This window comes from Chelonoidis abingdonii, chromosome 15 (assembly GCF_003597395.2).
Source record: "Chelonoidis abingdonii isolate Lonesome George chromosome 15, CheloAbing_2.0, whole genome shotgun sequence".
Lineage (NCBI taxonomy): Eukaryota > Metazoa > Chordata > Testudines > Testudinidae > Chelonoidis > Chelonoidis abingdonii.
In genome coordinates, this window is record NC_133783.1 from 24,127,977 (window position 1) to 24,153,763 (window position 25,787).

At 45.8% G+C, this 25,787-nt stretch overlaps 1 protein-coding gene across 1 annotated transcript in view; it reads right to left on the bottom strand.

Annotated features, from left to right (window-relative positions):
• CDH23 (cadherin related 23) overlaps positions 1-22,071 on the bottom strand; it is a 508,967-nt gene extending 486,896 nt beyond the window's left edge. Inside the window, exons 1-2 of the mRNA XM_075072614.1 lie at positions 22,001-22,071; positions 10,561-10,638 (exon numbers count right to left, since the gene is read on the bottom strand). Of these exons, the coding sequence (XP_074928715.1) occupies positions 10,561-10,638; positions 22,001-22,067 (145 nt within the window). The 5' untranslated portion in view covers positions 22,068-22,071. The remainder of the gene's footprint in view (positions 1-10,560; positions 10,639-22,000) is intronic.
• Between the last annotated feature and the right edge of the window lie 3,716 nt (positions 22,072-25,787).

Genomic DNA, 25,787 nt, shown 5'->3' on the forward strand with positions numbered 1-25,787 from the left:
AGACTGTATGTGGGACTGGCAGAGCACTGTCAACTTCCCTCCACACCAACAGAGCTGAAGGAATCCCATTGCAGGATTAGGCCCAGTCATGCAGTTACTACTTATCAGCACTGTACAATTATAAAAAATTTCAGGTCCAACAAGTACCTTCCTTTACTAAACACCTCAGCTGTTCCAGGGAATTCTACTCAGTTCAGCAAGTACCTTGGGGGATACTTTGCCCAGGCCCCTATGTGCATCCTTTGTTCATATTCAAATCCTCTCACTGGCACAGTTAGTTCCCATAGCTCTTACAGCCTCATATCCTGCAAGAAGGCCACCCAGTGGAAATGGGAGGGCATGATTTACAGCCGAGAACAGCTAGGTTTTGGAGTACAAGCTATATCTTTGTCACTGAAGAGTTAAACAAATAATGATTTCCCCTGTTATGTCACTATTATTTCACCTAAAGCATCTAGTGCATTGGTGACTGGGAATATTATGAACTAATGTATGCAGCAGGGAACCCATTTCACAAATTTCACTTTACTTTTCATCATTTTGTTTTGGGTGGTGTCAGGAACAGGTAGTTTTGCTTTTCTGCTGACTCTCGGGGCATTGGCTGTTTTTCAATATGATACATGTTAAAACAAATTAACATAAGAAAATTCAGATAAACACACCTTTGACTTATAACTTTGTGCTTGTGAAATATCTGGTGGCAGCGGTCAAGTGGCCACATGCCACTTTACTGGGAAAGCCAGCAGTGCTGAACAAGTCCCCACAGAAAGTCTAGTGCCTTGACATCTTGCCAGCAAGCAAGAGGTGCTGAGCTAGAGAGTTCATAGAGGTGTGGGCCTTCACATAATTCCAACAAGCTAGTGTGTCTGTTCCAGTGACCTCACAGAGACTTTTACTTGGATACAAGCCCAGCACTCTAAAACTGTTGAGCCAATAACTTTGTGGAGACTTATGCTTTCCCATCAGATCAGAAAAACTAGAGATGCCGAGTCAGTGAGCTCAGAGAGATGTGCGCCCTCACATCAGCCCAGCAAGCTATAGATGTTGAAGTAGATACCTCTCAGATATCTGTTCCTCTAAATCTGCCCAGAAAGCTAAGAGTGCTGAGCCACTGTCCTCACAGCTCTTTCCCCCTTGAGATCAGCTTAGCACACTCAAGCAGCTTAGCTAGTTTGCTCCTGAAGAGTGCACAGAGGCCTGAGCCTTGACGTGTAAAGCTAGAGGTATTGAGCCAATGTCTCATCATGAATGCACCAAACTAGGACTGGGGAACATCAGCTGTGTTCATTTTCCCTGCCCAAAAATATATGATGAACTCAGATATCTAGGTAGGAGCTGCCTTTTGCTGATGCCCCAGTGGCAAGCTCTGTCTCTCCACCTATCTGAAATACCAGCAGGTGTGCTATATTCTCCTGGGCAAATCTCCAAGCAACAGACAGGTTTCTCATCCAGAGCCAAACACAACTGAAGAGATAGCCCCAGCAAGAACAACCAAAATACCATACCCCAGTCTCTTTTCATGTGGAAGTTACCCACGGATAGTCAGACTACACAGTGAAACTCTGGAGTATTCATCTGTATTTGCCATTCTAGTATAGCAGTTTCATCCTCAGGTTTTATAGCTGTGGTTTGAACAGGCCCTCCCAACCTGTGAAAGGAGTGTGTAGAACAAGAGCACCTCACAGGTAGCACTGCTTGAGCAACCCTCCCATCCTCTGCTCCTATACCAAACCTTGTAGTCTCTCTTCTCTCTCTCTCTCACACAAACACTATACCTTCATCATTCTCACCCTGAAAATGGAACACTCCTAAAGTATGTTGTTGGAGTCCATCCTGATAGCATAATCATACAGTTACTACTACTTGAAGATGGTACTATCCCCCCAATTACATTTAAATGCAGCAGCCAAAATGAAGGGAACTCAGAACCAGACCCAAAAGTATTACCACCTATCAGGGTTCCTTCCCCACTCTGAACTCTGGGGTACAGATGTGGAGACCCGCATGAAAGACCTCCTAAACTTATTTTTATCAGCTTAGGTTAAAGTTTTCCCAAGGCACAAGTTCCACGTTAAACAGTATGCTACCACCACCAAGTGATTTAGACAAAGAATCAGGGAAAGAATTACTTGGAGTCCTATTCCCCCAAACCCTGCACTCCCTTTCCTGGGGAAGGCTTAAGAATAATATCCTGACCTGCTGGTACAGGTGAACACAGACCCAAACCCTTGGATCTTAAGAACAATGAAAAATCAATCGGGTTCTTAAAATAAATTTTAATTAAAGAAAAAGTAAAAGAATCACCTCTGTAAAATCAGGATGGTAAGTACTTTACAGAATGACAAAAGATTAAAAAACACAGAGGATTTCCCCTCTAGGCAAAACTTTAAAGTTACAAAAACAGGGATAAACCTCCCTCTTAGCACAGGGAAAATTCACAAGCTAAAACAAAAGATAATCTAACACATTTCTTTGCTATAGCTTACTATTTCTGCAATACTAGATGCTTAGTCCAGATATGCTTAAAGAGATGTATTTTTCCTGCCCTGGTTCCTTACTGACTCTACAAGAACAGAACACAAAGACACAAACAAAAACCTTCCCCCACAGATTTGAAAGTATCTTCTCCCCTTATTGGTCCTTTCGGTCAGGTGCCAACCAGGTTATCTGAGCTTCTTAACCCTTTAGAGGTAAAGGAGAAATTAACCCTTTATGGAGTAGAGAGAGATTTTATGCTACCCTTAGCTGTATGTTTAGGACACCACCGCATTCCTTTCCTGAGTTACCTCTTCTATTGGGCATTTGCAAGGCTCCAAAGCATGCAACTTTCCCAGAAACATGTGCAAAGGCAATATAGCTAGTTACAAGGTTGCTCCCTGTTCTGAAATTTGCTAGGAAATCTCAGTTTTCTCAGGTCTATCCCACATCCTGTAAATCCATCTTGCAGGGCAATTAAAGAGTCATGACTTGATTCTCAGTGAAGACATCATGCATGCCAGTGTGCGATGATATTCCAGGATGATGTGAAAACACAAATGTCATATAATCAGGCTGCAGCATCACATGATTATTTTGTCCCACAAATGTCACACCAGGAGGTGATGTTCCCCATTTCTTACAGCAAAGGAAGGTTCGGGGTCGTGCATTTTGTTTTTCATTGTATAGCATGGGAGAACGAGGTGCCAAGAACTGCCAGATCCTAATCCCATCATAACATTGATTCCCTCTGTAGTTCTGAGCAAGACACTTAAGGACTAGTTTTTGTTTGTTTGTTTGTTTTGGGGGGAGGGAAGGGAGGTTAAAGGCACTTAAAGTTGCAGACCATTACTGAGAAGGTTTTCAAAAGGGTCTATCTGGGGCTTTAGCCACCTAAATACCTTTAACAATCTGGTTTTAACCTCTTGGCCTCATTCCCTTCTGTAAAATGGGGATGACACTACTTACCTACTTCTTGGGAGAATTATTTAGCAAAATGTCTTGGAAGTGATTTTAAGAGTAAAAGCAACTGCTAACTATTGTAACAATATTTGTGGATACCCATAGTATGACAAACTCCATTCCACTTTGATACAGATGCAAACACAGCAGCACCTCCTACCCAATCCTCCCTAATCTCATGCTGAACCTTACACCTAATCACAGACAGCTGCACAAATATTTGTCCTGCATCATCATCAAACCGGTTCTCAGTTATACATGCAAAGTCAGGGGCCTTGTCCTTCTTCAATTCATAGATGGTGATAACCTCATTAGCTACTGACTTTGCATTAAAGGGTATAAGAACGATGAATAAGTAGTTCTGGTTCTCCACAACTTGCCTTCCACAAGGTAAAACCAATGAGACCAGGATTAAACATCTGAGTCCAAGTTTATGCCCCATAGTTTGTCTTCTACTTTGTCTTCCTTGCTTCCCATCACAGGGATTAAGGGGCCTAAGAATCTGCAACCAGTCCCTCCAGCTAGTTCATAGCTCCTGCAACTTCACCCATTTCCAAACAGACCCTCCTCGTCCCCTGTGCTGCCACTACCCACTTCTTGTTTGCAAGTAAGAAGCCTCTGCCATGACTCTAGGCCGGCAGCCCTGTGGTTGGGTGATTTCCCTCCCTCCCCCTCCTTTCCTTTCTTTAAACCAGCCTCTTGTCATGCACATCATAGAGTACCTAATATTCCTTCACTTCACTCATTTCTCTATTGTCCTTCAATTTCTTCTCTGCTGCCTAACAAATTCAATTGCTTTTGTATTCTTCATATTTGTGTTTTATATTCCCCCTCCAATTCACCCCTCCCCAATTCTGCAGTGTGTGTGTGTGTTTCTCATTACTTCTGGGTGAAATAACTGACTAGGGGGATCAGTCCACCTGAAAATTGCTCTCCCTGGACTTAAATGAAACAGATGGGCATTGATGGTGTTTTCAGAGAAATTAATCAGCCTGGACTGGCGGCGGTGCCAGGAGCTCCATAGGCCCAATCTAGCCTAATGAATTCCAAGCTCTCTGTCTTAATAGCTCCTGACAAGACTAATTTACTCATGTAAGTGATTAGAGAGGGAATGATCTCTTTAATTGTTGCTTAAGACTCTTTTAGGCTTCACATGAGGGAAGAGGAGGCTGTTAATTTCTAGTCGGGTAAGTGACAATACAGGGGGCTTTTTTGGGAGGGAAGAGATTAACAAAGGAGGGAATAATGCAGATGCTTTGGTGCTTCCTCCCCACTCCCTCCCCCATCTCGGTATTCCAAGTTGGGTGCCGTTTGGAGGGGATTTGTCCTGCCAATGGATGACTGAATTCCGTGTCCTGATGACAGAGGGTTCCCTTTTGAATCAACTCAACGTCTGAGAAAGTATCCATCCAATGCAGCCTACAGTTCGATTTCTGTTGCACGAGTGCAGTTTTTGGAACAATTACTGTATTCTTAAGTAAGTCATTCTTCCCTGAGAGTGTCACAACATCACAGGTTCAAATCCCCCACACCGTAATTTCATGTCTAGTAGTAACACCTCAACGTGGGAGAAGGGGATACTGCAGCACTGCTATGCTGTCCTTTGCATGCAACATTAAAGCAAGGTCCCTCATGCCCACTGCTGGTAGAATTTAAAGATACCATGACAGTGCTGAGTAAGCAGCTGGGGTAACCATGATCAAAATTCCCACAGGAAATATAGGTTCCAATATCCAAGATGGTGTGTCAACTCTTGCCAAGTATATAAATGACAGCTGTGTTTGTCTTTAGTCACTACAGACCCTATTTATGTAACTCCTTGCATAGCATTTGGAGTCCATGAATATAAAGTGCACTTTACCATTCACTACCTGGGGGCTGTGCTTCTGACACCATGGTGAAATATCTGCTGCCAGCTAGCTGTGCCCCAGTCCAGGACATTTATGGTTTCCAGACGACTTTTTTTAATTTGAGAAATGTATGCAGCAGGGGGAGGGGGGGAGAAAACAACCGCTAGACCAGGGAGGACAAAGAAAATTCTGTTCGGTGAAGGATTTTGATATTTGTCTTCATTCCAGTCAGAAACAAAAAAACTTGAAATTTTCAAAAAAATTCTCCATAAAAGAAACCAATTTTTTTTTAAATTTCTTGTTTTGGAATGATTAAAAAAAAGTTCTTTTGATTTGCAAAACCATGCAAAATACACATTTTGAAGTGAAAAATCATGTCAGAATGAAAAAAGTCAAAATATTTCATTTCAGTGTTGTCAAGATATCCTGTTTTTACATTGAGGAAAAAAAGTGAAAAGTTTGACAAAACTAGGGCAAAAATCTACACAATTTCATAAACTCTTTCAACTTCTGTAGAACCACATTCTCCATCAGAAAATATTCAAAGTTTTTCAAGTCAGCTCCACCTACCAGCTCCATTTACTCCATGTAGCTGCTTTCTTCATCAGAAGTTTCTCTAGGGTAAATTCAGTAGTGATTCATTTGAAGGGGATAACAAAATTAGAGGGGTAGCAAATACATAGGAAGATAGAAATAATCTGTAAAGTGATCTACAGATATTAGTGCTGCAGTAGAGCCTGCAGATAATGCACATGCAAATAAGCAAAGTCCTACACAAGGAGCGCAAGAAGAACTGCACAGGTACAAAACAGCAGTATATCATCATATTTAGAGGATTTTTTTCTTGTTTCCTTTATACCATCTTCATCTAGCTTTTTCAAAGGTTGTGAAAGGAGGCGCCCATTAAAATCCATATTAAGAGGTTGTCTACCATATGAAGCAGTTTGAGATTCACAGCAGACCAAGAATCACAAAGACCAAATTCTGTTTTATTGCGCTGCATTACAAACCACCGATAGGCACTGCTACCGACAATGCTAATCATCACAACTAGAGCTCATATTCCACCATGGTATTGACTGGTTCAATGGGAACAGGCAGCTATTGTTTCAGATAGACCATGTGATGGCGTAAGGAGTGGGAAGTATTGACCTGGTAATGTTACGTGGGAGTTTTATGGGTTTACTGTCTGCATTGGTGCTGGATGGTGGTGGGATATCAGGGTGTGACTTCACTTGAGGGATAATATTTGAGCACGTAACCTGAGCCCAGGAGGGAGTTGGGGCCAGGTGACACCTTCTGCCAGGGAAACTGGACAAAGACTGGAGGAGGAGCCGGGGGGAGTGGCTGAGGGGAGACTGCTGGAGGGGGTTTCAGTTTGGAGCTGGCTGGGGAAATGGAGAGAGGCCCAGCTCCCTACCTGCCCAAGATGGACTTGACTGAGGGGTTCTGTTTTCTGTACCTACAAGCTCTGTTTTGGACTGTATTCCTGTCATCTAATAAATCTTCTGTTTTACTGGCTGGCTGACAGTCATGGTGATTTACAAGAAGGGGGCGGGCAGGTGCAGGGCCCTGACTTCCCCACACTCCGTGACAGACCACAACACCCCCAGGACCCATTGCATGCTTTTGTCCAGACAGTCACCAAGTTAAAACTGGTGCTAAAATAAATCGCAGTGATTGGCTAAAAAGGTCAAGTGACCATCTTTACTTGGCTCCTGTAGTCCTCTGAATTTGGGGAAGGATCATCTTAGAGCAGTGGTCTCCAAACTGTGGGGGGCATGAAGGAACTTTGGGGAGGGGAAGCGTGTGGCAGTGCCCAGGCCAGCCCCCCCCGGGGGCAAGGATGAAGCATCATGCCTCCAGCCCTGCTATGCTCCCAGCCCTGCTATGCATAGACCAGCCTCCATGGGGGGCAGGAAGGGAGCACTCTACCCCCAGACCAGCTCTGTCTTCGGCCCAAACTCAGTTGCTGAGGAAACCCTGGCTGTGTATGTGTGTGTGTGTGTGTGCGCGCGCACATACACAAACAGATTCTGTTAATGGTAAGGGGGAGGGTGCAACTGGAAAAGTTTGCGAACCACTCTCTTAGAGCTTCTCAAGCAAGGATGTCCCAGATCCATAGGCTCTCTAGGGTGTATTCCAGGAGGGCTTTGCCACTGTCTCAGAAAATTTATAAGTGAAGTGCAACACCATAGGCAGTGGGCAAGACTCTGTTTGAGGGGCCTGTCATGGATCTGTGCTATGCCCCATCTTTTATCAGTCTCTTGAAGCAACTCCTTTAGTGTGGCAGACCTCCCTTTCCTTCCCTCAGCATAGCCCAGGCAGCCTCACCGCCTTGCAGATGAGCATTTGGGCTCCAGCACTCGTTTCACACTGTGATTTCTGTCCAGTGAGTCCAGATGAAATAGACTCTTGATAGAGACTTGTAACCTCTTCCGTGACTAATGTACCTCTGCAGGTATTTACAGTGACACTCAAGCAGTGTTTTCAAAACAGAGTAGGATTTATTAGACAGCTGGTATACAGCATTGGAAGTCCCTAAGTGAGCACAGAGAAATAAAGGTTAAAGCATAGTCCACTCTGGGCCGAACCAGCACAAACTACTAGCCAGGTTATAGTGGATCACGTCTTCATCTCTCTCTCCCCCCAATTCCTTTGTGGCCAGCTTCCTCCAGGAGCCAACTCTTTATTCCCTGCCTGTGTCTCAGTCTTTTGTTCTTGAGCTGGAGTCTCTGCTCAGCTTCCCTGCTGAGAGGTGGGGGGCAAACTGCCTTCCTCTTGCTCAGTGGGTTTTAGGTGTCACTACTTGATCATTGGGACTTTTCCAATGTCTTTTTGGGATTCTGCATCAATATGGGTCGCTTTCAGCATGTTCCAGACAGTCCCTGAACAGCCCAATTCACTGCAGCCCAGACAGCAAGGTGACACCCTCACTCGCCTCACGTACTGCTCTGCCCCCCCAGAGCAGACCTCATACCAGGGCCGGCTCCAACTTTTTTGCCACCTCAATCAGCAAAGGAAAAAAAAAAAAAAAAAGGAAAAAGCCGCGATCGGCAGCACTTCTGTGGCAGCTCTACCATGCTGCTTCATTCTTTAGTGGCAATTCGGCGACTAGTCCTTCTTCGAGAGGGACTGAGGGACCCGCCGCAGAATTGCCGTCGAAGACCTGGACGTGCCGTCCCTTTCCATTGGCCACCCCACGTACCTGCTTCCTGTGCTGGTGCCTGGAGCCAGCCCTGCCTCACACTCATAACTGTGCAAAGTGCAGAGGGAAACGGAGGCACACAGAATTCATAAAAATATTACAGAAAATTCCTACTTCATGACAGGTTCTCAGAACAACTGAATATAAAACTGAGGTCTCTCCATGAGGTGGTTGGAAAGACCTGATTCTGATGATTCATGCTGTTTTAATCTCTTAGCAGAAGCACGCTTAACTGGGGTCCCCCATAAATTTTGAAAGCCCTGCTGATATTTCATTAGCTGCTAGGTTCCTGCTGCATGGATCTGCAGTGTGTAAGTGTGAGGAAGGGTGGAACAGGCAGGTGAGGGAGGCTACTGTAAATGGGTCCCCGATAAGATCACAGCTATTAGCCTGCAGATGGAGGCCCAGACCCACAGTTGTGCACACACTGGACTTACAATCAATTCTTTCAGCATTAAAAGCCAGCCACCGGACCCGATTGAAGAGCACAAGTTAATGGACTGAGAGCCTGGAAAGAGGCCAAAGAAGGCCCGATCAATTTCTACATTTACTAAAACCGATCACTAGCAGAACAAATAAATAAAACAAAACACTACATCTGTCAATCAAAAAATTGCCAATTTTCTCCAAGGGCACTATACACAAAATCTCGTCTCTACCCAAACTCTCAGTTCTTTTGTGACTGACTTTGGCAGCAGGATTGAGTGGCTGTGTGCATGCATTTGGGAAGGTGGGGGGGAGTTACTACTGCCCAACAAAAGCCTGTCACAGAGTTTACACTTGTTCTAACCTCCCTGACCTAACTAACGTCTCTCTTTTTCTCACCCCTCCAACTCAATTGCTTGTAACTGCTTCTGTGAAAGCTTCTAGGATTCGTTTACTAGCTACAGTGGGAAACAGGAGAGGAGAGGGAAGTAGGCAACAAGTTACAAGAAGCCCAGGTGAATAATTATTGTATTACCACAGCACCTAGAATCCTTATTCATGAACCAGGCCCCCATTGTGCTAGATGCTGTATAAACACATTTATTTTACTATACTATCTATGGAAAGCCAGCCAAAATAAGAGACTAAGGAAATCTGAGATCATACATGCAATTTGTATATTACACAATAGTATTTTAGTAGAAAATGGAAATAGGTTGTAGCCCAGTTGCATGTGCAATTTTCCTCCAGTGGCACCTTGAGAAGGGATAGCTCAGTGGTTTGAGCATTGGTCTGCTAAACACAAGGTTGAGAGTTCAATCCTTGAGGGGGCCATTTAGGGATCTGGGGCAAAAATACATCTGGGGAATGGTCCTGCTTTGAGCAGGGGGTTGGACCAGATGATCTTCTGAGGTCCCTGACATTCTATGATAACTCGTTTAGATATTAGTTATGAGCTACAATTTTATTTAAGAGTCTATTTCCATCCCCTAATGCATTTAGATAACTCCCACTAACACTCAGGACTTTGATTCTCTGTTGCCCTATGTCTAAACTGGTGCAAAGTGGCTGTCAGACCCTATGGTTCTGGTCTGGTAACAGTTTACACTGTGCAATGGTGTAAGTGACTAAACATGTTGCTGGGCAATGGAGAACTAGGCCTTCAAGCGTCAAGAGATCTCTGCTGAGGCTTGGTCTTGCAAAGTGCTGTGCTGAGCTCTCCCTGGGCGACGATGCTACTTTGAGAGTGGAGGGCATTCAGAACTTTTTCAAGATCAGATCCTTGCTTTGGAAGATTTCAGGGCAGAAAGACATCCCCCTCCTCCCTTGTTTGCATATAAAGCCACTCCAGCTTCCTTACAGGAGAGAAGGCACACAGGATCTGATGGAGGATGAGCCACATAGTTTGGTATCCTGAATTGATATCTTAATCAAAACATACAATCACACATTTCCCAAGTGAATGTTGCATATTTTTCCCAGTTGGGCAACTTCAAACACACTTCATAGCCAGAATGGATGCCTGTTAGCTATTCTGTCCTCCTCCTCCTCCCCCCTTCCCCAGTCGCTTTCACACACCCCAAACAGGCCTGGAAACACAATGCAACCTGCTCATTAACATAAATGAGAAACACTCACCCACGGGGGTATCCTCATTGATCAGCAGGTATGTGTCAAAGAAATAGTTGATGAAGTACGGCAGCCGATTGCTCAGACCTGAAAGGATGAAGAAAAATAAGGTTTTAAATTTATGTTATCCTATTTCATTTGCTTGGAAGGAGGTTGTGGTAGAGGAGTACTCGGAACAAACAGCTGGCAGTGCCCTGGGGTCAGCCCTAACTCTCTATGAGGCCAGCAGCAAGTCACTCAGTCATCCTGTGCCTTAAATCAACAGACCTTGGGGGACAGGCCAGTCCTCGCTTACAGACAGTCCCCAACCTGAAACAAATACTCACCAGCAACTACACACCACACAGCAAAAACACCAACCCAGGAACCAAACCCTGCAACAAACTCCAGTGCCAACTCTGTCTGTATATCTATTCAAGGGACACCATCACAGGACCTAACCACATCAGCCACACCATCAGAGGCTCATTCACCTGCACATCTACTAATGTGATATATGCCATCATATGCCAACAATGCCCCTCTGCCATGTACACTGGCCAAACCGGACAGCCTCTACGCAAATGAATATATGGACACAATCAGACATCAGGAATTATAACATTCAAAAAACAGTAGAAGAGCACTTCAGTCTCCCTGGACACTCAATAACAGACCTAAAAGTGGCAATTCAACAACGACAGAACTTCAAAAACAGACTCCAACGTGAAACTGCAGAACTGGAATTAATTTGCAAACTGGACACCAGAACATTAAACCTGAATAAAGACTGGGAGTGGTCATTACAAAATCTAATTTCCCCCATACAAATTTCCCCCTACTTTTACTCACACTTTCTTGTTAACTGTTTGAAATTGGCCACTCTCATTAACACTACAAAAGTGATTTTTCCTCCCTTGGTATCGTACTGTTAATTGAATTGTCTCAGACTGACCTCCCACTTGATATGGCAACTCCCATCTTTTCATGTGCTGTGTATTTATACCTGCTACTGTATTTTCCACTCCATGCATCTGATAAACTGGGTTCTAGTCCATGAAAGCTTATGCCCACATAAATTTGTTAGTCTCTAAGGTGCCACAAGAACTGCTCATTGTTTTCACAGCTTGAGGGCCTCATCTGGTCCCATTCCTCACCCAATTGCCTCTGATAGCAGACAGAGTCACACTGTATGCAGTGTAGCTGTAGCCATGTTGGTCCCAGGATATTAGAGAAGAAAGGTGGGTGAGGTAATATCTTTTATTTAACCAACTTATGTTGGTGAGAGAGACAAGCTTTCGAGCTTACACTGAGCTCTTCTTCAGGTCTGGGAAAGGTACCCCCAGAGTCACAGCTAAACGCAAGGGGAAGCAGATTGTTTAGCCCACCCACCACTTGCCCCCCCCCTTAAGGCTTAGCCCTCTTACTTTTAAAAATGATTGCTTGCCCCTCTCCCCACTCTCCCCTCAGGCTTTTCTGGCAGTCCTGTTGCCAGGTATCCAGTTTCAGACTGGAAACTCCAGTAGAAAATAGGACCTGAGTGTCCGGTTAGCAGTGCTGACTGGAAACTAAATGTCTGGTTATAGGAGTAACCACATTAGCCTCTGCTCCTCCCACTCCCAACACTCACTCCAGAGAGCTGGAAAAGAACCTGTCCTGCTGCTGCGCAAAGAGAGACAAACAGAATGGACTAGAATCAGGTAGGTACCCGCTAGGGGGGGATCCCGTTTACCCCCTCCCCAGCCCTGCTGTGCTTGCAGTTTACCCCTGACCTTGCTCCAAAGACTAACCCTAGCTCCTGCTCCACTGTGATTTTACCCTTGGTCCCTTTTACAATCATTCCCCAGGGGGGCCCACAAATATGTTTGACGCCAGGCTCACAAAAAGAGTTAACCCACCATGTCTCTCTAGGGTTACACGGTCTCATTCCTGAGAAACAAATAGGGCCCATTATTGAAATTGGTTTTCATGGTTCCATGATTGAACCAGAAGCTGCTGAACAAAGTGGGAAGCTTCATTTTACACACAGGGTGTTCGGATACCGGTGGGGAGAACTGCAGAGATAATTAAGCCTAGTCTACACCTAAAACTTACGTTGACCTAGCTACACTGCTCAGGGCTCCAAAAAATGTCAATGCCCTGTGAAATGTAATTAGGTCAACCTAACTCCCACTGTAGGTGCAGCTAAGTCGATGGAAGAATTCTTCCTTAGACCTAGTTGCTGCCTCTCAGAGAGGTGGATTTACTATAGCCACAGAGAAAGCCCTTCTGTCTCTGTAGTGTCTACAGTAGAGCCATGGAGCTGCAGCTGTAGTACTGGAGTGTAGACAGACCCTGAGACACCATGCAAAGGAAATTAATGACAGGGGAGGAAGGGTTGGTAGGGACATGAAGTGGGCCAGGAGCCTTTTGATCCAGTTGCATCTCTCCTCTGCCCCGGGGGCTCAGATGAGGATGCAGATTAGATAAAGCACAAAGCAGCCCAGAACAAAACAAAGGGAAGAATACCGTAGCAGCCCAGACCTGTCACCGCGCTGCTGCTGACTCAGACCAGATTCATTTAAGAGGGGCACAGAGATACAGATTCAGAATGCAGCCAGTGACCAGGGCCTTTTTGCAGAGTGAAGGAGATGGGAGACAGCAATTGATGGCTGATCTGTACTAGAGACACTCTACAGCTGAAGTATCTGTTGGTCCCTGGTGCTCTTGCAACAAACTGCCTGTTACACCAACAGCCACCACAGTCAGTGAGGACTGAACCCGGGATCATCAGCATCCTCTTCCCCCAAAACCAAACAAAATAAACCACCAGATCACGGGGCTGTACCGCGAGTAGCAGCTATAAAGTCACTAGGGCCAGTCACCAGAGAGAGACATTACACTGCTCATACATGCTCCCAAAATACCGTGAAACCAGTTATAAGGAAACATTTCTCTCTTCCCAGCTAGTATCTTGGTTCTCACCTCAGGTGGCTACCCTAGACCAAGTCTTTCCATTGGCTGATCAGTTGTGATGTAAAGGTTTGCGAGCTTACAACAACGTCCACGAAGTGTTGATAGGAGTAGGAGGTATAAACACTGGGTGCTCTGTGCTGCCAGTAGAAGAGGTTGGCTGACTCACACAGATGCTGGCTTTAGCCTGGTGGAGAAGATAGGAAGGAGCAGGGAAGAGTTGCCACTTAACCAGAGAGAAGTACTGGTTTCATTACACAGCAAAAACTAAAAAGGAAAAGAAAGCCAGAAATAAAGGTTCTGGAGAGGACCAGTTCAGTGCAGCTTGAACAAGGTGCACTGATTTCAGTTTCTGAGTTTGGGGATGTTTAATAGCAGTGAATGGTGAATTGCTAACATTGGAGATAAAGGGCAGAGGGGCAAGTGGAGTGAGAAAAGCTCACAATCATCTGTCTGCAGGAAAGTGATGTATTGCCAAGCTGCCAAAACCTGTAGGAAGAGAGAACAGGCAGGAAAACAAAAAGCCTCTGCAGCCTTAAGGTGACAAACTTATAACGGGGAAGAAAAATGAGCAAAGAGGAAGATTTAGCACTCGCAGATTGAAGATACAGAGCAGAGAAGGGATTGGGGGCAATAGCTAACATCAACATCTTACCTCTTTAAATACTGGATTCAAATTCAGGTTGTCACAACACCAGCCAAAACAAGTTTGGTGCTTTCAGTCTATTCCCAAGTGTCTGATATCCCCACACAAGGGAGCCTGACAGACAGCTTGGGAGAGGCTCCCAGCCTAGGGCTGCAGTGAAGTGAAGGGGCAGAGATCTCATAGGTGCTGGAACTAGAGTTTCTGGGGGTGCTGCTGCACCCCTTGGCTTGAAGTAGTTTCCATTATCTACAGCGTTTACAGTTCAGTTCAATGGCCCTCAGCTCCTCTTTTATAAACATTGTTCCAGCACTTCAGAGATCTGTGTTGGAAGCTTTGATGTGCTGGTTCTAGCTGGTGCTTTTGGAGGTGCTCTTGCCAAAGTGCTAAAATTCACCTCTAGAAATACGGAACCAAAAAGGACCTAAGGAGCATCAAGCATTTAGCATATAGGAATGGAGCTGGGAAACCTACGTACTCACTCATCTGGGCTCCCACAGCCACCTCCTGTGTCACTTACCCTTTCCCTAAAATAGGGATAATGCTTTTCCCATGGCTACCAGACAGGAGCATGGGGAGGGTTACATGATCTGTATTTGTGAAGTACTTTGAGAACTCCAGTGCTAAGCACCTGGAAAAACAACACACACAGACAAAATGGTTCATTCAATGCTAATTCCTTTCCTGAGGGTTAGAAGTCAGTGCATACTGATTGGTGTTCCAGGATGGGAGCGTACGAGGTGGAAAATAAAATTCCCAGACCAAAAAGATCTTCTCTGTGGCCATGCAATTTTTTTAAATGGTAGTTGAAAGTGCTTGCAGATAATCGACCACTAAAGTCTCTGCACGCCCAGCTGGGCAGCAGCTTTCTGAGATCATCTGCCACATACAAAGCAGACCTCTGAGTAACAGGCATTTCATTTCAAGCCCCTAGTGGGCAGTTTTTTCTAAAGACGGAGTGGCCTTGGCTTTGTAGAAGAGATTCGTCTTGATTCGCGTGATGCCTTATTTATATTATACAGTATATTAGAAATCATGATTACAGCTTCTAAACCAGCTGTATCAGGATGTTTGATGTATTTGAGCTGCCAGATCACAGACAATCCATGATCCAGCTACAGCGCTTAGATACCCCAGGGATGGACAGAGCTAGGACAGGGCAAGGAGGTGGGGTTCTGAAGCATGACTTCTCTCTTCTGTGCCTCCCAGTGTAAAGAGCGAGTTGTGTCTCTGATGTGATGGCTGTCCCCAAGAAGATGGACTGTCAAAATTCAGATGGGAAGGAAAAAGAAGTGCAGCGAGTGGGGGGAAATCTTCGGGATACAAACAAATGTAGATCAGAGATACAGGGCCTGAAGAACAGGAGTCATCCAGAAACTATTTGGAATCAATTTAAATATATACATATAGACTTGATTCTCAGCTGCTCACAGTAGGCAAGTGCTCAGGAGCAGGCAGCAAAAGTGGCTGTAATGCACCTTCCCACTCCCCTAAATCCTGGGGCCAACCAGGAGATAAATAGCCCCCCAGAGCATGTTAGACCCACCTAGCGCAGCAGTTCTCAACCAGGGACCCGAGACCCCGTAGGGCTGTGAGCAGGTTTCAGGGGGTCTGCCAAGCAGGACCAGCATTAGACATGCTGGGGCCCAGGATAGAAAGTCGAAGCCCCACTTGTGGGGCAGAAGTCCCACCACCAGGGGCTGAAGCTGAAGCCTGACCAAACTTAACTTTGTGGGGCCCTCTGTGGCATGGGCCCCCCGACAACTGCCCTGCTTCCTACCCCGTAATGCTGGCCCTGACTTTTATATGCAGAAAAACAGTTGCTGTACCATGGGGTGGGCTGTGGAGTTTTTCTAGCATGTTGGGGGGGCCTCACAAAGAAAAAGGTTCAGAACCCCGATCTAGAGAACATTCTATGGAGCAGGGATGGCTGGCAGGGACTGCACTCCTGGTCATCCCTTCTCCCTTCCCTGACCATGCCCTTGCCTGTCCCCAGTGTGAAAGGAAGCAGGTGTCAGACAACTATGTAGGCTTTATGCTGCTGAGGGAAATCAGGTCTTTCCCTTTAGGTCAGCTTTAAATCCTCACTGGAGTAGCACAAAGGGGACTTAATCTGGGCCAAGTATGTGGCTTACATTTGTGCTACTATGTCTTAGTGGGGAAACAACAATTACTTTAAGTGTTATCAAAGGGAGACATGACTGACGTTGTTTCTCAGAGAGTCACATACAGGCAAATAACCCCCCATGCTAAGAGTATCCACTCCACCAATTATTCCCGCACCAATCCCAATTTTCATGGGGTGGCGCCATACACTTTTACAACAGATAATAAGCCACTTGAAACTTATTTGAGTCTGACATGACCCGGTACCATTTGCAGCAGGCTCATCAGGGCTGTCTCCAGGCACCAGCGCAGGAAGCAGGTGCTTGGGACAGCCAATGGGAAGGGGCAGCACGTCCGGGTCTTCAGAGCCAAAGAATGAAGCGGTGCAGTAGAGCTGCCGCCAAAGTGCCGCCAATCGTAGCTTTCCCCCTCACCCCTCCTCTTTGCTGCTTGGGGCAGCAAAAAAAGCTGGAGCCGGCCCTGAGGCTCATGACATCAGAGGTGCTGAGACAATTTATATAGTGAGGGCACTGAGAGCCATTGAACCAAACTGTAAACCCTGTATATAATGGAAACCACTGCAAGCCAGGGGGTGCAGTAGCACCTTCAGCACCCGTCGTTCCAGCACCTGTGCCTGACATGACGATACAGAGATCACAACAAGCTTATTCTAGGCAGCAATAGTCGAGCCACTGAGCCTCCAGATACAACAATATACCAGGGAAGTACGGGAGCTGCTTCTCCTATATCCCCAGCATTGACGACACATCAGCGTTCCCAAAAAGCTGGACACTGCCACTCTGCTTTTATGGCTACCACATGGTTTAAGTACAGACAAAAATAACTTGCTTGAACAGCTAAGCCTCGGTGTGAAGCTTGGGACTCTTCTCAAATTGCCTGAGATCTGCATTGTGTTACATTGTTACCTCGCCATGTGGGAGTTTTAGAGGGCTGCTGCTGCTGAGCTCCTCAACATTTTGTCACTAACCATTTTTGTGCATGTGAGAAACGAGCCAAACTGCTGCTGACATCATCAGCTTAACAGGAAAGAGGAGGATTTCAGGGGGGTCCATAGCAGAGCAGTCTCCTTTTCTTGCTGTGAGGTTTACATGAACCTGTAAATATCCCATTGGGATTATAAAGCTATTTCACAGTTAAGGAATGGGTGTTACTGCACAGAATATATTAAACAATTAGTTTAATAATCTTCTTGCTGAAGTCTGCTTAAACAGTGAGGAAAAAGTGCTGCCACATGCTGTGGTAATGGTCTCACTCTTGGGTAGCTACTGTTGGCTTCCACTTTACATATTAGCCTTCTGTCTGCTTGTTTTAATTTCCTTTAAGTTTTATTTACTCACCCTGTAATCTGCTGTATGGACAAACATCATAAGGAAGAAACAGTATTATCCCTTCCACCCACACTCCGTCGGCACAGTGTTTACCTACCGCATGATCATCAGGAATAGATGAGAACTAAAAGCAGCAAAGAGTCCTGTGGCACCTTATAGACTAACAGACGTATTGGAGCATGAGCTTTCGCGGGTGAATACCCACTTCGTCGGATGCATGTTAGATGAGAACTAGTGGCCCTGTGCCCTACCCTCTTACTGGAAAAGGCTTTTGACTATCTACCCAAGGAAAATGATCATCTGTTGCTAACAAGTGTTGTTACTGGAGAGTGATTTCCCTCAGTCCCTTCTCCGCTGGGGTTGAAGAGGATTTCCTAGTCTATACAGGACACCACCATTTGTAACACCATTAAAGAAAGGCTTCCTGGCTAGAAGCTCCCAGTCTAGAGCAGAAGTGAGAAAGCCAATGCCACCGCCCAACCTCTCCCTTTCCTGCTGTGCTAAGGGACAGCTTGGCATTTCTAGATGTTAAGCAGGCATGCTAATGTTCACTGGGTGTCACACATTCCCTTCTGGGCTTGCTCCACAGAGGACAGGAGTCTGTTACAGTCCCAGCTCTGGGGCTTAGCACTTTACTTCAGGCTGGACAGGCTGCTGCTTGTTTCTCTGGAGGTTCCTAGTTATGATTAAGATGATGGTGGTCACAGAAGGAAACCAGCAAAGGGGACTGAGAATTTTGCTGGGTGGAAACCTGCTTATTGGTCCTTTTAGGAGTGTCTTTTTGTGATGTGAATGCTTTCCTGCTAGGACAGTTTGTGGGGGCTGAGCACCTCTGGTAATCATGCCACATATTTAAGTCTCCACCAATAGGTGTAAGTGCTTGAGTTTAGGTACCCACATTTGAAAATTTTGAGCTAACCTTCCAACTTGAGCATGTTAGAGATTTCCACCACCGCTGACTTCAGCTAGAAGTCTCTCCCCTCGCTTAAATCATCCTCCACTCCCACCAACCCCCTGCCAAAAAAGCACAGGGGGAAGCATTACTGGTCTTGAATTTAATTTGTCGGGGGGAGGTGATGGGGGAATCTCCCATATTGTGCTCGCTCCCTTTTGAAACACGTTTCTTACAGTATTGTTAACAAACCCTGCAGTGCAGGAGCATACAGGTAGATCATGTGGCTGTTGGAGGAAGGTAGAAGATGTGATATTCAGAGACTACACACTGAAATGAAAGAAAGACAATTCAGTTATCAGTGCCAATGGTATTGCCGCCCCTCCACCCTAGCAATATTGCTTTAGTACTAGATATGTACTACATATTCAGTGATATTAATTTTTGAGAGACACAAAGCTAAAGGGATACCTAGCATACTGATAACAGTTCAAGCACAATTGGCTGGTCTCTTTTTAGTCTCAATATAGAGAAAGCCCAGTCCCTCTAGGTCTCGGTATGTGTACCACTGCCCTCTACTGGGCAAAATGGGAGGCTTCCAGACATGCACCTCCAGATTCCTCAAATTGGTTGAGGTAGGGGACCAGCTCCTGTATTTCCTAAGCTGCCTCCCCCACATTCCTTGTCTCACTGCTCCTTCAGCTCTCAGCAGCTTTTAGTGGGCACTCTTTTGAGAATGGAGAGCTAGAATTCATGCTGTGTAGCATCTGCAAGTTTCTAATCCCTTTAATCCTAACTCTAGGAAATCGTGAGGAGAGGAGCTCCTAAAATCATGCTGGAGTCGAAATGTGGGAGAAAAACAAGACAGCATTCAGAGGGATGTGATCTTATAGTCTGGCTACTTAAGGAGGGCAACCCTGCTGGGGGCACCCTATAGAGGCAGGCTGCAGGATGACAGGTGCACTCAGCCTCAGTTTCCCTTTTTGTCTGTCCACAGAAAGAACATAGTCTCCCTGTGTTTGACACAAAGCCTGCTTCTGGGCATGATTTATTAATATACACAAATGCAGTAATTCCCTTATGGTCAACCCACTCTCCAACTCCCACAGTAAGCAGATATAAACATGGCAGGTTTTTCATTCCTTGCTTCACTGACACAGCCTCCAAATCACTCAGCCAAGAGTCAACAGCAGTATTTTGTTCCCGGGCCCCATACTCCAGGCCTCCCTCTGAGAGTGACCAATCTCATGACTTTTCTACCACTGCCTCCCTGCAATGAGCTCCCCGTAATGCTCCACTCTCCAGGCCTCCCTGCCTGAGTCTCCAACCCCTGCTCAGGGAACATCCCTAGGGGACCACGCCCCTGCTTCCAGGCTCCTCCTGCAGCTCCCCACTCAGGTCTTCATCCAGATGGCCCCCGCTCCTGCAGTGTTGCATTACCCTGGCCTCCCTGCCTGTTTCTGTGCCTGCACCGGGGAGCCATCCTCCAGCAACAGCCCTCTTGCTTCTGGGCTCGGCTTCCCCTGGCCAAGCTGGATCTTCCTTTTTCCCAGGGGGCCACTGCCCAAGTCTGCTGCTTGTCAGGTTCCAGCTTTGGTCAGTTCCAAAGAGCAGCTCTTTTCCAGGTCTCATCAGAAATCCTCTCTCTTGGTTCCCTTGGAGCTTTCTCCCAAGCACCTCTTGACAGCTCTCTGCTGCTCTTCTGTCCTGGGTCACGCCTTCCCTACTCCAGCAGCTCTCACCTGCTTCTTCCCGATTCTCTAGGTCTGCACTCAGACACTTCTCTCCCACCTCGGCCTCTGACTCTCCTGGTCTCCTCCGTCAGAACCCAGGTGCACTCTCTTCAGCCTATCTGGGGGGCAGTCAGGAGGAATCACAAGGGCAGTAGGCCCTGCTCCCTCTTAAAAGGGCAATCACCCTGTGGCAGGATGTTACTTTGCTTATTTGTCTCAGTATTTTGGTTTGTTGAATGTTAGCCATGTAAAACTGCTTGCAAGTTTGTTTCACAGAAGATGAAGTCAGTGGGCCAGATCCTCAGGTGCTCTGCATCCAGCCCGAGTTCTGCTGCCAGCACCCTCAGGCTACCAAACATGTGTGGCGTGTCCAAGGAGAACCACTCCAGAGGAAGGGTGAGCCTGCTGAAACACGACAGCCCCTGGGTAAAACAGACTGAAATCTATGGGGAAGCTTTCACCACCCTAGCCAAAGTTCCCTCCTTAAGCGTGAATGGCCAGTTCAACAGCTCAGCTGATTGCCTGCCAGCGAGAGGCACGATGCAAGACAATGGGTATAATACACTTAACACACTCCCACGTGCCAGATGACCAAGGATTTAACCTACAGTTCTTTCTAGTGCCACTTAAGGATTAAAGCCCCACAGCACGGCCATGGTTGGCCAGAGCCAGCTGACTCGGGCTCACAGGGCCTAAAAATTGCTGTAGCCTGAGCTCTGGGCCCCTCCACCCTGACAGGATCTCGGAGCTCAGACTCCAGCCTGAGCCCAAACAGCCCTGGAGCCTGAGCCCCACGAGCCAGAGTCAGCTGACAGGCCAGCCGCGGGTTTTTTATCCCTGTGTTAACATCTCCTTAGTGGCCCAATGCTGCCCTCTAAGTCTGAAAACTGGTCAGTGGAGGCTGGGACAAACTAGCATGCCATACGCTGTCTGGGATGGAGTTGGTCCACAGTGCATAAACAGAGAGTAAACACCCAATACCAACATTGGTACAAAAACTGCCCGCAGGAGCTGCCAGCTGGTTTGGCATGTATCTGCAGAGCCCTGCAAATCCACGGGTATCCACTTTATAACAACAGACTGTTTTTGCAGATACAGATTTCGCATCTGCTCAGAGCTGTATGCATCTGTAATGTGTGAAAGTCTGCAGGCATTTTGACGCCTCATTCAATACCTTCCAGCAGAACAATATGCAACAAACAAGGTACACACTTCATGTAGTTTCTAAGTAGGTCTTATTTTCATAAGGGAACATATTTCTCTCTCAATCTAACATATCACAGTGTGAAACTGACAAAAAACTGCAGGCCCTGATTCTCTTTTAGGACTACGGTGACAGCAAACCCTGTTGGCAGATAAGCATCAACTATCAACAACTGACAGACTCAGTCAGAACTGAGCTCCCCCAATATAATAATTATTTTCTTGTGGTAGTGCCTAGGGACCCCAATCACAGAGCCGGGCCCCATCATGCTATGCATATAAACACATAAGACAGTCCCAGCCCCACAGCACTTAGCATCTATGTACTGCCTAGCCCACATTTTCTGGAGTGGTGGCTGGTTTCTTCTGTGACTTTTCTTAAAGGCATCTGTGTAACAATAGGTTCAATCACAGTGTAGCTGGCTAGAGAGATCACATATTCAGTAGAAAGATGAAGTCTTTGTGCCCCCAGAGATAAACCCCCAGACATGCAACAGTTAAGCTTTTTAAGTGCTACCACAAAGCTTGAAATAGAAAGATGGGTCAGGGAAAAGGAAAGAAGGATAACTGAACAGAGGGAAACTTTACTTACCCAAACAGACGAGCTCCAAGATCAAGAGGGAGAGCAGAAAGTTGCTGGCAGCAAAGTGACACTTCATGGTTCCTGACAAAGAAGAGGAGAGGCAAATTAAATATTTCAAGTCTAGTCAATTTTGTGGATGACATCTTTCCCCCAAAGCACACTTGTGCAGCTAAGATGGGGGGCAAAATCCCTTCCCAACATGGGTTACAGCAACGACATTGCAAACACAATTACCACGCACCCAGGCAGCAAGTCCACAACGTATTGGCTGAAGGAGATAAACCATGGTCATTCTTTTAGGAGATGGGTAATCCCTGAAAACCTCAGCCTTCACCCCACAGAACGACTATGGGGAGACAGAGAAATAGTCAGTCCATGAAAAATACCATCTGACAGTTACTGCTGCCCATCCCGCAGTCATCACCAACCTCACCCAAGAAATTGGTTAAAGCTGGCAGTGCCTGGTGATATGTTGTTTGGGCACAGGAAGCAGAAGGGTGCCTCTTGATGGGCATTCAGATGATGGTGAACAGAGATATCTATAAGCCACGGTAAGTACTGATCAGGTCCATAATGCTAAATTACACAGCTTCATGGAGATCCAAGAGACCTACATCCAATTATCTTGTCCATAACTCTGGCTATACAGGATTGGACCTTACAGGTTAATATTGCATTAAAAGCAACTGTACATGTCCCAAGAGAAGGGACTTTTGCTGTTTCCTTTGGGAGATTTCCCCCCCTACAATCGGAGATCTCACTGTTAGGAAAACCTTTCCTGATGCCCAGACAATTTTCGTTTGCTCATTTTAAAATTTCATTCCTCCTATTTATAGGCTTTTGGATTATTCTAAACCACTCCTCTCCCTCTTTGGTTTGAAATTCTTCACTTACAGTCATCAGGTCTCCCTTCATCATCCCAAACTATATTTAGCTCTGATAACCCTGCTTCACTAGTTATTTCATAATAGTTATTGGAATCTGTCTAGTGTTTACTGAGGTGACAGGAACAAAACCCTGTATTCCAGGGATAGGCTCACTATAGCCAAAGAGAGTGGTTACCACCTTCCTGCTCCAGGTAGTCCAAACCCTGCTTTCTTTACACAATTCCATTGTGATTGACAAGTCATTGCTTTCCAAACTCCTCCTTTCAGTTGACAATCTGCATCTGAATAGCATTAGGACAAAATACTTTACTACTCCTACCTATCTTAATTCAATCAGGATATGTCTAGAAGTATTAGAGGCAGTAGCCTTATGACTGCATGCCATACAGGTGTGTTCTATGGCAGACCTCATTCCTCCGCCACCTCACACACCAAGGTGTAAACCAGGTGTGGGAATCGAAGGGTTAAAAGTATTGGGTCAGAGTCATCCCTGATTTAATTCTATGAAGTCAATGGATGAATTTGTCCCACTGTAGCTGGAAACCAGGGTCAAATGACTGCTCATGTCACAAATCAAAAGGAGGGCAATGTTTTATTCTTAGTCTCGAGTGGATGTTTGCTTACATCGTAAGAATCATTACACAGTTCAGCATGATCAGCAGTGTCTACTCAGGAGACAGCTCTCCAGACTGGCGCAGCAGGGGGGCTGCATGTCTGGGCTGAGATGCACAGGACATCTTGTTAGGAAGGAGAGGGTTGGGGTAGCTGTGATACGCTGGAGGTCAGGATTAAAGTTGTGTTGCAGTGTGGTATGGGAGCCCAGTATTGGGATAGCAGTGAGTTATCAAGTTGTACTGGCAGAACTGTGTGGGAGACCAGGACTGGAATCACTAAAAATTCACTAGGAATTTAGAAGTACAATTTAGAAAATAGCGGAGAACACATGAGCACACTCAAAGCTCTCAAAACACCAGCACTGCTGTGAAATAGTTATGAGCTGGAAGAACAATGAATATATTAGCATGCAAATAAGCACTCTAGCACCCCACTTAGCTTCTAGAATTTCCCAGACTAGTATCAACAGAGCACATGGCTTCTTACAAAGAAACCACAGAATTAAAAATGCAAACAGAAATGCTGAGAATGGTCAGACAAGGGGGAGGAAAAAAATTCAAACCTCCAAACCACAGAAAATTTGTATTTGAGATCAAAATAAAATTGAATTATATGATTGATAGTAAAATATATACTGTCCTGGAGACAAGTATACATTATGCAGGTATTATGCACACACAGAGTGTGTGTGTACGTATATACATTTAAACAGAAAAAAAAAACAAAAGATATATACGTAACAATCAAGTATACTTATTTGTAACCATTCTCATCTCCCATCCCACCTTACCACTCCTTCCTTTGCTATGATCTCTTGTTGCGTCTTGTCTAGTATCTTACCTCCTGCAAACAACCTGGTCAGGCAGACTCAAGCCACCATGGAGTCCCACTGATTCAGCATGGGTAAGGATTCTCATGTCCGACTGATCTATCTGTACATCACTGACCACATTTCTGGATGCTGTAAAATTAAGGCCAAGATCCTCAGTTGTTGTAAATCAGTGTTCCCCACAGTCTTCAACAGAGCTATATTGGCTTAGGCTAACAGGGATCTGGTCCAGTAATTGGAGCTTGACATAAAAGCATGTATATAGCTACTAAAATGCACTAAACTTCATTTCATGTAACACCTGTTGTACACAAGGGATAGATTAATAAAGCCGTGGATCCTGGATAAAGTGCTTTGATATGGGGAACTTCCACTTGGACTGCAATCACCACAAACAGGCAGACAGGACCTTACTTTAATGAGTTATCATATAGAGGCGCTCTCTCCGTGTCCCCCCTCGCTCCAGACTGCATATTCGCATTTGGTTTGTGTCACCTCACCTTATGACAGCTCAGTGTATGGGCCAATGAATCTATATTATCACCATCAAGTTATTTGCTGGAGGTGGGGAGGAGGGGAGGTGTCACCATCTTGCCAAAATTGACATAACTTGTGCCTCGAACTGCGAGGGCCCTGCAAGTCTCTGTCCCACTTGAATTCTGGGAAGATTTCCTACACAACAAGACATTGAAGTCAATCCTGCGTGTTACAATAACTCACTTAAGCACATGCCTCACTTCCCAAGGGCTGCTCATGTGCATAAAAGTTAAACGGGTGCTTATGTGCTCCTTTCTCAATTGCCACCAAAGTGCTCAGCATCTCGCAGGATCAAACCCACTGAGCAACTTCCAGTGCTATTACCCATATATTTAGCCCATCACAGGACAAAACTTCCTCTTCTCAATCATGCATTCCCTTGCTCTTCCATTCCTAAAGAAGGTGCAAATTCCCCCACTCTCACTCATCCTGTACACTTGAATCCTTTCCCTCAGTATTGCTGCTTTTTCAAACCTGCTGCTGTGATCAAGCAGGTGGTGAACTCACATGGAATCCAGCAAGGCTTTTAACTCAGCTAGTAGCTTGCACTGGCAGTGGTGCAAGGGAGGCAGAGAGTGATCACAATGCAATAAGAGGGACTTCTGTTGTTGTCCTGCTAAGGGTCAGCCAGGGACAGCTCCACTGTCAGCACCTTCAACCCAGGTTGTAAGCAGCCAGAGTTATGAACCTACTAGGGGTTCTCTCTCTCTCTCGATCTTAGACCAACTTCTATGCTCTTCTCCCTCATTTGTGATGAAAGTTTCCAGGATACTATTCACACACCCTCAGTCAAAGAGCATCCTCTCTTCTCCTTCTCTGAAGGAGCATCACAACGCAGACCAAAGGAGACTAGAAATAACACAATGAAAATAAGCAAGAGATGCTACCCCCAGCAGTAAGGAAGGTTTGGGCACCAACAGTAATTTAA